The sequence below is a fragment of the Symphalangus syndactylus genome, chromosome 17 (genome assembly GCF_028878055.3).
Source record: "Symphalangus syndactylus isolate Jambi chromosome 17, NHGRI_mSymSyn1-v2.1_pri, whole genome shotgun sequence".
NCBI lineage: Eukaryota > Metazoa > Chordata > Mammalia > Primates > Hylobatidae > Symphalangus > Symphalangus syndactylus.
Genome location: NC_072439.2, coordinates 91,311,026 through 91,323,601, shown reverse-complemented (window position 1 = coordinate 91,323,601; position 12,576 = coordinate 91,311,026). Strand labels below are relative to the sequence as shown.

The 12,576-nt window shown below is 36.8% G+C and overlaps 1 protein-coding gene across 15 annotated transcripts in view; it reads right to left on the bottom strand.

Moving 5' to 3' along the window:
• Positions 1-4,957, bottom strand: part of TP63 (tumor protein p63) — a 262,688-nt gene extending 257,731 nt beyond the window's left edge. For 2 of the 15 annotated variants that reach the window (XM_063620534.1, XM_063620530.1), the window contains exon 1: positions 4,601-4,894. In XM_063620534.1, coding sequence (XP_063476604.1) covers positions 4,601-4,611 — 11 coding nt within the window. In that variant the 5' untranslated portion in view covers positions 4,612-4,894. The other 13 variants (XM_063620532.1, XM_063620533.1, XM_063620521.1 and 10 more) reach the window with 12 other exon arrangements.
• Between the last annotated feature and the right edge of the window lie 7,619 nt (positions 4,958-12,576).

Genomic DNA, 12,576 nt, shown 5'->3' with positions numbered 1-12,576 from the left:
GCTATATCAATTATTTTGGAAGTCATATGTACACAAACAACATCATGGCATGCTTTTTTAATGTGTGTAGTTGTCACGATCCTGGCAGGAAAAAGAGCATGATACTGGCAAGAAAAAAGGTATTGAAGAAAGTTTAATGAAGGGGTAAGGAATACGATGTGGATCCCTAGAATTAGCAATGGCAGGAAATAGTTACTCCTCCTAAGCTTGAAGAAAAGGAACGGGAGGGAGTAACTACTCAAAGTCAGGGGACTTGGACCTGCAGCAAGGGCCTCTGAGAGGATCTGCAACCTTTAGCCAAAAACCCACAGGGAGTCAGCCAGGGAAACTAATATTCCAACTTCACTCTCCTGCAGGAGATTGCCGCTGGTTGAATTCAGCAGGAAACCAGAGAAGAAAAGACCTGTTAATGCAATTATCAGGAGGCAGCTTCTTGAGGCAAAGAATGAGAAAGAAAAAGAACAGATGTGGAGGAGCAAGTGAAGGACGCCCAACACAGAGCTGCATCTGCCTTTAGGTGATTTTATCTTACAAATGAAATGATCTTCCACTGTAACTTCATTGTCATCACTCTTCCTTTTGGGATATATTTAGAAAGTACAGCTAATAAAGTTGACCTTTACGCCAGCAAAGAATAAAATTCACCACAAATATGTAATTCACACACAAAAAAAACACTTCTTATTATCCATATAGTATTTTAATAGTTTGATGCTTCTTTGGAATACAGGATGACTAAGAAAAAATAATACAAAATATTTTGCTGGTGGTTCAAATTGAAATGATGTTTACTTTTCTCTAATTTTTAGCCCTCAGTTATCACGCAATTTCAAAATTTAATTTTGATTCATGTTTATCATTTTAACTGTTTATTTTTTGAAAAAATACTTTGAAAGAATTTAATCTATTAAAATTACTTTGTTAAAAAATAAATTTTACAAAGTAGATGGAAATTCTAGAAACTAAAGAATGGAAAATTGCCCAAGTTTTAGCCCAAACAATAAATTAACAAGGATGTATATTCTGAAATGCTAAATTTTAGATTCCTTTTCAATATTCACCTAATACAAAATAAACAACAAACAGAATTTATTGTGTATAAGTTTCTATTCGTAAATTAATGGTAACGAACCCACTGACTTATTTATTGAACTTTTATAATTACATCTATACTTCAATATTTTAAAAATTAAGTTAGTATTCAAATGGTAATGTGATTTTATCCAACTTTTTTCCTCTTTGTATTGTTAATATTATCAAAAGGGGAACTTAATAAGCTCTAAGGTGTTAACTGCCTTTTTGGTTTTCAGAAAAGTTTTTGCAAAGACTAAAGTAAATTAGCATTAACATCAGGGCACAACTAAATGCTCAATATGGTAATATGTTTAAGTGGAAAGGAAAAAAACAGAGGATGAAGTCCAAATTTTAACTTAGAGAATGATTACCATCGTCCTTTGAAACATGTATTTAAACACTTTTTTTGGAATGGCATTAACATTTAGTAATAAAAGATAACATCTGTCATTTTTTTTCTGTTCTGTAAGGGAATTCATAAATTAAGGTAGCTTGGAGTTAAAAATATCAAGATATCCTGTTCTTTCTTTAAAAAATTATCTTTCATGACTTCTTTCTAAACTCAAGGTCAGTAAAGACAAATTTAACTATGTAGATGACTATGATTATGGAATGATTAAATTTGGTCTTTCTTAAAATAGCTTTTGTAAACCGAGAACTACAACGGTTGTCTGCTTAGAAAAACCAGCTCAAACCCATTCACTCATGAGGTATCAAAGAAAATATTGTTTGATCCTTGATTTGACAATATACATTATCATACTAATTCCTTTAGTGAAATTTCATTTATTCACTTGTTTATTCACTACGTAGTAAAGGTTGGAAAATAGTAATAATTCAGTCCTTAAAATACATGACAAACAGTTAAAATATTTGAGGAAAATATATTTTAGATTAAATATATAAGTACTGCAACATTAAATCAATGAATGTAACGGTCACATCTAATTCGTTTTTGTATTTGCGATGCCTTCCACAGAGCAGATGCTTAGTAAGAGCCATCTTTCATCACCTTAATGTTTTTGCTGGTTAAGCTTGCATTACAAATGAGAAGTACATATTCTTGCCTAAAATTATTTATTAGGCAAATAAGTGCTCCCTGGCCATTCTGAACCATAGTCTCACAGCTTCTCAACAAGCCCCCCCTGCCTTCCCCAGAAGTATCAGGCACCGTGATTAAAGCCCAGGGCATTCTAGGAAAATTTAAAACTACTTAAAAATACTATGCAGCCATAAAAAAGAATGAGATCATGTCCTTTGCAGGGACTCGGATGGAGCTGGAGGCCATTATCCTTAGCAAACTAACACAGGAGCAGAAAACCAAATACTGTGTGTTCTCACGTGCAAGTGGGAGTTAAATGATGACAACGCATGGACACATAGAGGGGAACAACACACGCTGGGGCCTTTCAGAGGGTGGAAGGTGGGAGGAGGGATAGGATCACGAAAAATAACTAATGGGTACTAGGCTTAGTACCTGAGTGATGAAATAATCTGTACAACAAACCCCCATGACACAAGTTGACCTGTGTAACAAACTTGCTCTTGTACCCCTGAACTTAAAATGAAGGTTAAAAAAAAAACAAAAATACTCTGATTGCTTAGACTATTACAGTATTTCAAAAACTGAGATGACATTTGCTCCATGAACTAATAGATCGTCAAGGTAATAGAAAAAGTAGTTTCTCTATTTCTTTATATTTATAGGCCTCTCTTATCATTAGAAATGCTTCTAAAGAGGTATGCAGGATTGAAGTGTGGGTTATTAGTCAATAGAGGGAAGTTTCTTCTAAAGCTTCCCTGGATCCAAGTACCTAGTTTAGGAGAGATGCCCTCAAGAGTAGCATTACACGGTTACTATTTCATCACAATTATGTTCTTAGAACTATTATTTCCAAAGATATTTAATGGAAGAGATAATTTTGAGACTAGAAACAATTTTGAGAACCAGAAAATCTTTGGTGTTTTTAATCAACCCAATCCCCAACTCCAGCTAAATCTAATTTTCACGTTATACAAGAACATAAATTCTAGAGCCATTTATTTGTGCTAATATTGTTGTTTGTGGCAAACAGCAAGACATGCGAATCAAGCCACCACCAACAAATTCCACTGAAGCCTTAGAGACCCCAAACTTGCTTCTCCTCTCTCTTTTTTCACCCTTTTCTTTTTATCTCCTCTATTCTATTTATCTTTCTGCCTTGCTCTTTCTCTTCTGCCTTCTCACACAACCCACCAGAAACCTCACAGGAAGAGAAACTATCTACATAACCCACATTAGTGTTCCACATTGTAGCAAATCATGTTAAAGGAAGATCACACATCTTTCACACTCTGCTAGTCTACAGTAAGTGAGTCCTGCCCAGAGAGAGCAGAATCTGCTTCTAGTATCAAGCTCCAACAGACACAGGTGGTAAATGACAAGTTAACCCTTTGTAACCTCACCGTTTTCAACACGCAAAGGACCTCTCTCATTAGTCTTAAAAAATAAAGTACGAAATCTCATGCTGTTAAACTAACATCACATTGCTACATATGACTTGAATATCTCCCATAACTTTATGACTGGAAAAACACTGTTCAGATTTCATTTACCAGTTTAAAAATAGCAAAGTCTAATTTGAAGCACATACACACACAATTGTGCACCCTCACTAATATTCTCTCTTAGTACTAGGCAAATGTTTCTAAATAAAATTTACTACAATCACAGGCTTTAAAAGTCAGATTTGTCAAAAGATTTTCATTGTCAAACATATCAAAAAAATATTCCTTAGAAAATGCAATGACAAGCCACAGTCTGTTTGGTACAACAATGGCTAGTTATCTATTTCTTAATGTATAAATCAAAATCATTTGGTGTTTATTTTCACTTGAAGATTATCCATACATTATTATATCCCTGCCCAATGAAATTTCTTATTGAGTGAGTAGGTGCTGAAAAAGGCAAATAATATATTTTAAACATTCTTAAATGGCGTGATAATTTTTTAAAATGGGAAGATTCGCTTCAAATTTTTTCACTTTGTAGATCCAAATATCAACCAAAAAAGACATTTAGAAAATATGCCCACAGACCACTTTAAGTCCACAGAAAGTCCAAAATAATATCACTGTGCTCACTAAACAAGGAGGAATTGTTCTTTGTACACAGCTGAAACATTCATAATACACAAGGCAGTTCAATTAAGTTTTGAGAGAAGTTATGTCACATTTAAACTCACCGCTGGATGTAAGGGTCAGGGCAGTACTGTAGGGTGGCACACCGTGAAGTTTCAAAATTCATTTCCTTCAACTGTCTTTGATATCAACAAATGGAGAACAATTATATAAAATATACACATATACCTGTGTATATATAGATATAAAGCCGGGAGGCTAAAAGCAATAGGGTCAAATGCTATCAGACATAGAAGTTTAGGCACTTCTCCCTTTCACACATATTTGCAAAGAGGCGGAGCGTTTCTTGATTTTAGCCAATGAGATTCATCAAGTGACCAAAACTTCATAAACGCTCGATTCTTACCAGCTGGGCATCCTCTCTAATGTTGTTCTTCCCCCTCTCTCACGGCTTCAGAGTCCTTGACGTATAGTAGCCACACTTGTTGTTGGCAATTTGGAGCTGGAGGCATCTCTGAACTTCTGATCTCTGTCGTGATTGGATGCTGGCATGAATGGCATCAGAGTTTAATTTCAGCAGCCTGGACTTTTGTAACCTAACTGAGCCGATGAGTGTCCACCCTGCTCCAGCCACATAACACTTCCTTGTATCTGGATACTGATTTGATTTGAGGATTTCTGTGATCATTTCTGGGGCTAAAATGTTTTGTAGAGCTGCTTAGGGAAGTTTTGTTTTGTTTTGTTTTTTCATCTATTTCCCTCCCTCCCCGCCCTTCAGTTTCCCTTTCAGCCAACCGCCTGTTGTGGTCACAATCTCAAATAGCAAAGACAGGGAAATTCCTTGATTATATTTAACTTAGAACTCACTCTTCCTCTCAGCTCAGAGAAAGAGATATCCCTTTCACATCCCCTTAGAAGCTTTGCCTGACCCGAATAAAAGAAATTAACCTTTATTGAGTTAAATATCCTACCTCAAACAGATGCACATGTGCTTACATATAATATGGTAATTTTCTTAAAGATATTAAAATTGGAAATAATATATTATCGTAGAATATTTTGAAGTGCACAAATTATTTCAAATTGCCTGTTAATAAAAATATTCTAGTTTATTTTAATCTCTCAATCGGCTCCACTCTATTCTTTATGTCTTACAATTTTTGCTGTTTTTGGTTTTGCTTTGACTTGACATACTTCGAAAGGAAACCATAAAATTGTTCATATATTCCCAAATCAGTGTAATATCAGGAAAGTCTACATACAGAATAATTTATTTCCTTTCTGAATATGGGCTGTAAACTTATCCTGGTTTTGTGGATTTGGAAATTGAATGAAATATGATTCAGAAGCTAAATTAGGATAGACTCCAACAGGGGGAAAAAAAACCACTCTGTGTATCTAACGGTCACTAACATGGCGAGTTCACATCTTCCATTCACCCCCTAATCACAGGACACACCTGTAAACAGGTGACATCAGTAGATGTCAAAGTTGTGAGACAATCTAAAGCCCTTTCAGAGAAATTTGACATTTCCCTGTAAGTAAATCTAACTCAAAATGTGTTTCATAAAAATATTTTATTTGTTGCTTCAGCCAGGATGGAAGGGAGAAGCTATTTAAAACTTGACATTCTCTTCCTTTACTTAGCCCGAGAGCAGCTAACATCTGTAAATTGTGAAATTCACAAACAGGCCGGCCTGAGCCCCAGCCAAATCAAACAGCTTGCTCCACAAAATGTAAAACTAAAAGAGAAGATTATTTAACTAATTAATTATAGATTTGTTAATTGGAGTTAAAGAGTTTGGCTTTCTTCCCTGCTATTAGCAAATACAGATGACCTAAATATAAGGTTCTGAAATTAAAAATAATCAATTTCCTGTGACCACAGCCAGGTGATTCCATTTATAATGAAAGGTGGAGTGAGAATTTCTAGTGCAGAGCTTCTCAAGTTTTAATGCGCCTGTGAGGCACCTAGAAATCTTGTTAATGCAGATTCTGGTTCAGTAGGTCTGGGGTGAGGCCTGAGACTCTGAATTTCTAACACGTTCCCAGGTTACTTGATGCTGCTGGTCCTTGGACCACACTTTGGGGTGCCGAGCCCTAGTGTTCGTTCCAGGTCTGATATTTACAATTCGACATCTCTAGGAAATGAGGAAGAACTCTTCTAAATATTTTAAAATAACTTCCAGGGTTATAGACTCCCAAATAATCAATTTGCAAACATCTATAGTATGTTGTGTTTTTAAAATTTAATTTTTGTTTTTTAAAAGTTATTTTTATTTATTTATTTATTTATTATTTTTGAGACAGCTTCTCGCACTGTCACCCAGACTGAGTGTAGCAGCGCGAACACGGATCACTGCAGCCTTAACCTCCCGGGCTCAAGTGATCCTTCTGCCTCAGCTTCCCGTGTAGCTTAGACTACAGGTGAGTACAACCATACCCAGGTAATTTTGTTTTGTTTTGTTTTGTTTTTAGATATGGGGTCTTGCTCTGTTGCCCTGGCTGGTCTCAAACTCCGGGACTCAAGCTATCCTCCCGACACGGCTTCCCAAAGTGTTGGGATTACAGGCATGACCCAACGCAATCATCTATTTTTTAAAAATTTAAAAGGTTTATAGCCTAACTTATTTAAGTAATATCATTTAAACGTATGTCATGATTTCAATAGTTGTTATTCAAAAATCCTAAATTTACTAAGCTAGGGGAGACAGAAATTAAATGGCAACAAATTTTAAATAAATAATTATGAAAAAGATTGGCTCCTGTTGCATTATGGAAATAAATGGAGATAATTGACCCAGGAAAAAGGGCAAACTCTCTAGAATTCAACAGAACACCAATAGCACACAACCATACACCATCAAGTGAAAAATAAGTGGCAATTATATTATAATTACCATAATTGCCTCTTATATTTATATTTCATCCTTCTTCTCTTAGGGGACTAAGGTTACTATACAAATGCGTGAATTATATCTTTGGTGTGCAAGGTGGAAGCTTCCCAAGACTTTGAGTCTTTTAGGCAGAAATTGTAATATAATAATGTACATAGAAGTCTAGGAAAAGTAATTGCCTTTCTGACCATGACCTGCCTGTTTAAATGATGTTTGTGAAGACTTTAGATTTGTATGGAGGGGAAAAGAAAGTACTTCAGGAAGGACAGGTGTTTTGGACTTGGACCACTGAGCATAATGTGGGAGAGAGGGACACGTTGTTCTTCTCGACTCCTAGGAGCCAAGAACACGCACTCTGCCAAACTCAGGTGTCTGTGATACAAACTCTTCCCACTTCCATTCGTGAAAATTATTTTACAACTGCTTCCCTTCATGCACTTTCCTCTAGGTTGCATATTTTTCTAGTTGCTTTTGTGCCTTGGATCGTATTTTGCCCTCCACCAGGAATGTTTTAAAACCCCATCTGCGCATACTCACATCTTGCTCATCCTTTGAAGACCAAAAATTCTCCCTGTTATTTCCACATAAAAGAAATCTTCCCCACTTCTACTGTCCTAGATAATTATATCTGCACTTTTTTGTGTAAGGTCACCTATAACCTTCTTCCTGGATTCTAGCTATTTTTGAATAGACTCGTCTCCTGTACTGGATTGTGAACAGCTTGAGGGCAGGCTTGCTATTCTAATTCATCTCTGTGTTTTCAGGGGCTAGCAAAAATATTGCACAATGGATGAATAACATGTTTATATATTTGCAAAAATCATCTCATAATAAGTATTGCAACTGATTAAAAATAATTTCCACAAAACACTTGACCTCTTAGAGTTACTTTATTGAGGTATAATTTACATACAACGAAATTCGCCAATTCCAAGTGTTCAGTTTGAGGAGGTGACACATTAGACACCAAGTAGCCTTCATTGCAGTCAAGATTCCAACATCTCTATTACCCCAAAACTTTCCTCATACCACTTTGCAATCGATCTCCCCTCACCACTGGCCTTAGACAATCACTGACTTGCATTTTGTTATTACAGATTATGTGTATATTTTCTAGAACATTGTCTTCCAACAGAGCTTTCTGTGATAAAGGAAATATTCTATATTTGCACTGTCTGATGTGGTAGCCACTAGCTACATGTGGCTAATGCTACTGAAGAGCTAAATTTGTATTCTTACTTAATTTTAATCAACTTCAATTTGAACAGCCATGTGAGGCTACTGGCTACTATGTTGGACAATACTATGCTAGAATATCACATAAATGCAGGCATATGGTATGTATTCTTCTGTGTCTGGGTTTTTTTGCTCATTGATGCCATCGTTTCTGAGATATATTCATGTTGTCAACTGTATCAGTAATTCATTCTTATTATAGCTGCTGAACCTGTGGATCTCTCTTGTTTGTTTGTTTAGCTATTAAGAACGAAAGCTGGTCTTAGATACACGATTATGGCCAGAAGTCCAACAAACTTTTTTTTTTTTTTTTTTTGAGATGGAGTCTCGCTCTGTCACCCAGGCTGGAGTGCTGTGGCACTGTCTCTGCTCACTGCAAGCTCCGCCTCCCGGGTTCATGCCATTCTCCTGCCTCAGCCTCCCGAGTAGCCACGCCTGGCTAATTTTTTTGTATTTTTAGTAGAGGCGGGGTTTCACTGTGTTAGCCAGGATGGTCTCGATCTCCTGACCTCGTGATCTGCCCACCTCTGCCTCCCAAAGTGCTGGGATTACAGGTGTGAGCCACCGTGCCCGGCCGAGTCCAACAAACTTTTTAAGACCTCAATCACCACATATCCCAGAACTTGTTCTTGGTCCTCCTGAGGTCTTTGACAAAATAGTAGCTTCTTTCTTTCAAGACTGCTATAACTCTGAAGGAGAGAGCAAATGTTGTGTAAAGCAGTTGACTAACCTGGGGTTAGTATGAGCTCTGGTACTAGCTTACTCCCAGACCTTAGGCAGGTAGCCTACTCTCTTTGAGCCTTAGATACTTTATTTTTAAAGGGGAAGGATGTATCAATCAGGATTCCTTGGGTATAAACAATAGAAACTGATTCTGCCTACCTAAAGCCAACAAACACACACACAAACAAAACATGAAAATGTATGAAAAGAAATATGAAAATTCACAGACTATAAGAGACAGTTGGAAAAAAAAAACACACACACACACATCTCGGAAAGGGCTGTAACCAGGATAAATTCAGGGACTTAAGAAACAGGAATGGATAGTCACTTCGCAAAGCCACTGTAGGCGTAAGTCAGATTCAAAAGCTTTTTTTGAACTTCAGCTATTCAGCTTAAGATTCAAATTCCCCAAAGAAAGATGCCATGTTTGGCCAGGAGAGGCCTGATCATCTTGACTGATGGCCCTACCGTGACTGAGCAGAGAGTTTTCAGAAGAAAATACAGGTTCTGTTAACCAAGGAAAGAGCAATAGGTACAGGGCAGTGGAAAACAACAGATGCCACCACAAGAGGCTTAAAGCAGATGATCTTGCATGTTCCGTAGAGCTCTGGCAGCCTGTGACTATGAGATCAGAGAAACTGAATTCCTTTGTGTCAGGGTAACTGAACCTCAGGTCCTAGCCTTTCCAGGTCATCCTGCATTTATAGTGAGGAGAGCAGGAAAGAACCTTCAAGGAGAGGAGGTGGTGGAGTAAATTCACCAACTATTGCTCAAATTGAAGAGACTGAGTTTGGTGATTTTTAATTGTATGACACTTTTCTGTACATAGCTACAGCTCAACCACACAATCTCTATTTTAGTAAAGTGGAAGCCAAAGTTCTCTCTTGGGGAGGATCCTGCTAACTCTTCCAACTTTGGACCTAATATTTGCTACAGTCTGACATTGATTAGGAGTAAAGCTGGGCCTAGAACTTAAGTAACCTGAATGGTATTCAAATGACTTTAATTCAATGAGAAAGCAAGTGCATTGCAACCTTAGCCATGTGCTTCTTCTGATTTGACCTCCATCTCTCTTCAGGTCACTGAAATTCATCAAATAAACATTTATAGTTAAGTTAATGTCAAGAAGATGCCTTAAGGGAGTGTCCCAAGGAAAGGGGCACTTTTCTGTTCAGAGGGCACCCAAGGGAACAGAGGCCAATTGGGGCAGGAAGAGGTTGGCAGTTTCTTTAACAGACAAACCTGATACCCTCCAAGTCACACCCAGTGTCCAGAAGCAATGTGGGTGGGCTTCTTTTCCAGACATCCCTGAACAGCTGTGTGGGGGCTGCTCCTCACTCTCACCCCTCCTTTGCTCAAAGCTCACGTGAGTGAGAGACAAAGAAAGAAACACAGGAAGTCCTTATTTGGCATTCCCCAGATTTTTTTTTTCCCCGAACCATTTGTCAGTTGCTGATATGATGCACCTTTACTCTAAATGTCTCAGTGTGTATTTCCTAAAATGAGGAAATACCTTACATGATCTCAGTTCAATTATTGAAATTAAAAAATTATATCCACAAAATATCATCTATTCTACACTGCTTATTCAGATTTGACAATTGTCTTAATAATGTCCTTTATAGCAAGGAAAAATCTTGGATGATATATTGCATTCAGTTGCTCTCTTTTTAAAGCCTACCCACAGGTTTTCCCCAGGCCTTTTTTCAGATTTACTGTGAAACTAAAACATTTAAATGTCAAGATTTGCAGAGTTCCTTCCAAGGTCCAGGGAAGTACCTTAGCAATATGTTTACATTGTCATAAATTGTAACGCAGACAAATGTAACTGCAGTTTTGCAGTTACATTTACGTATAGTTAAATTATTGCTACTTATCCTGGTGTAGAATGGCTTCTAAGAACATGCCTCCTGCCCATGTGTGTTGGTTCAACTATGGCTGGAGACTACATCACAATATGAATATGTCCTACAGTAATTGGCATGGGAAGTATGTGAATGCTTTTCCCTTTTTACCAACCATGAAAAATGTGGGTGGAGAAATTAATATCATCAATATTTAATCAAAACCCCTTCTCTATTATTCAGCATATGCAATTATAAATGCACCACATATTATATGCTTATTTATGATGAGAATGCATGAAATAGAATTTATCACTATTCTTGTGTCTGTGGGAAAATAAACGGGGTAGTGCTGCAAACAGCAAGTATGTCTATCAAGCCTTAGATTGGGGCTGCAGGAGGAAAGGCTGTTATATATTATATTAAAGATTCTGTTCAACCCCAAGAGTCTGTGATTTTATGAGTATAAATTTCTTAAAGGCTATATTGACATAAGATTCATCTATTATTCTATCTACATAAAATCACTTTGTTCTACAATGATTTGAGTTAGCTTATGAAATACAACATTAAAAACCACACATATGTAAAGTCATGGGGGTGGGGGTGACAGGGTAATGAGGAGTGGTAGCTTAATGAGTATAGAGTTTCAGTTTTGCAAGATGAAAAATGTACTGTGATCTGCTGCAGAGGAATGAAAATATATTTACCACTATGAAACTGTACACTTAAAAACAGTTAATATGGTACATGGCATTAATATAGGCTTTTTACCGTACCTACGGATTTCTAAATAATTTCAAAAACACATGTGGGTATATGAGGAAATTAATACTCAGCATAAACATCAATGGTAAGTAAAATAAGACAAAAATCAAAGATAGTGTTAATTCACAAACAGTATAATGTGAAGTTCTATACTTGTGCTAAAGTGCCACGAATTTATCTGTGAACTTCTAAACAGCCAGTGTAGGAGGACTTATATTTATTTATTTTTTATCCACAATAATAGCTTTGACTGTTGTTATACATAGCACATTCCAGGTTTTGAAAGAATAAAAGGGAAACATAATACACACTGAGTCTTCCAAATAAATTGACCTTTAGTGTGTCTGGTCTCTGATTATAATGCATTTGGTTGATTGCTTATTGCAAATACATTACAATGAATGATGTTGTGATGAGACCTAAATTTCTAGTGGGGTTTCAGTATGATTCTCTCACAAGACTACATAGCACTCATTGATTTGATAGTTGATTAATGGATTCAACATGAACATTCTTTTAGGACCTCCTCTGTGTCCCCATCAGTGTGCTAGGGGCCATTGGTAGCAGGTTGGTCAACAAAATCCAGTTCCTGTGCTCAAATAGATCCTAGTAGAATCAAGAATGATTTTCTTTTCCTTTTATCATCTTTAACTTCATAGACAAAAGGATAACTATGGCATGGCTGTGACCCCAAGTTACTAATGGTCAGTTTGGCTGCTGGGCTTTTGGTTTGAAATATCTGGTAACCTGATGAAGACTGATGCAATAGGAATATGTTCATGGTATTCAGGAAGCATGGGTGTAGGTGGGAGATAATAAAATGAAGCATTCTTATTTACCTTCCCTTGGTTAGTTTGAGCCCATAAGACAGCTGTTGCTGAACCTCTCTTTCAGACATAGATTCACAAATT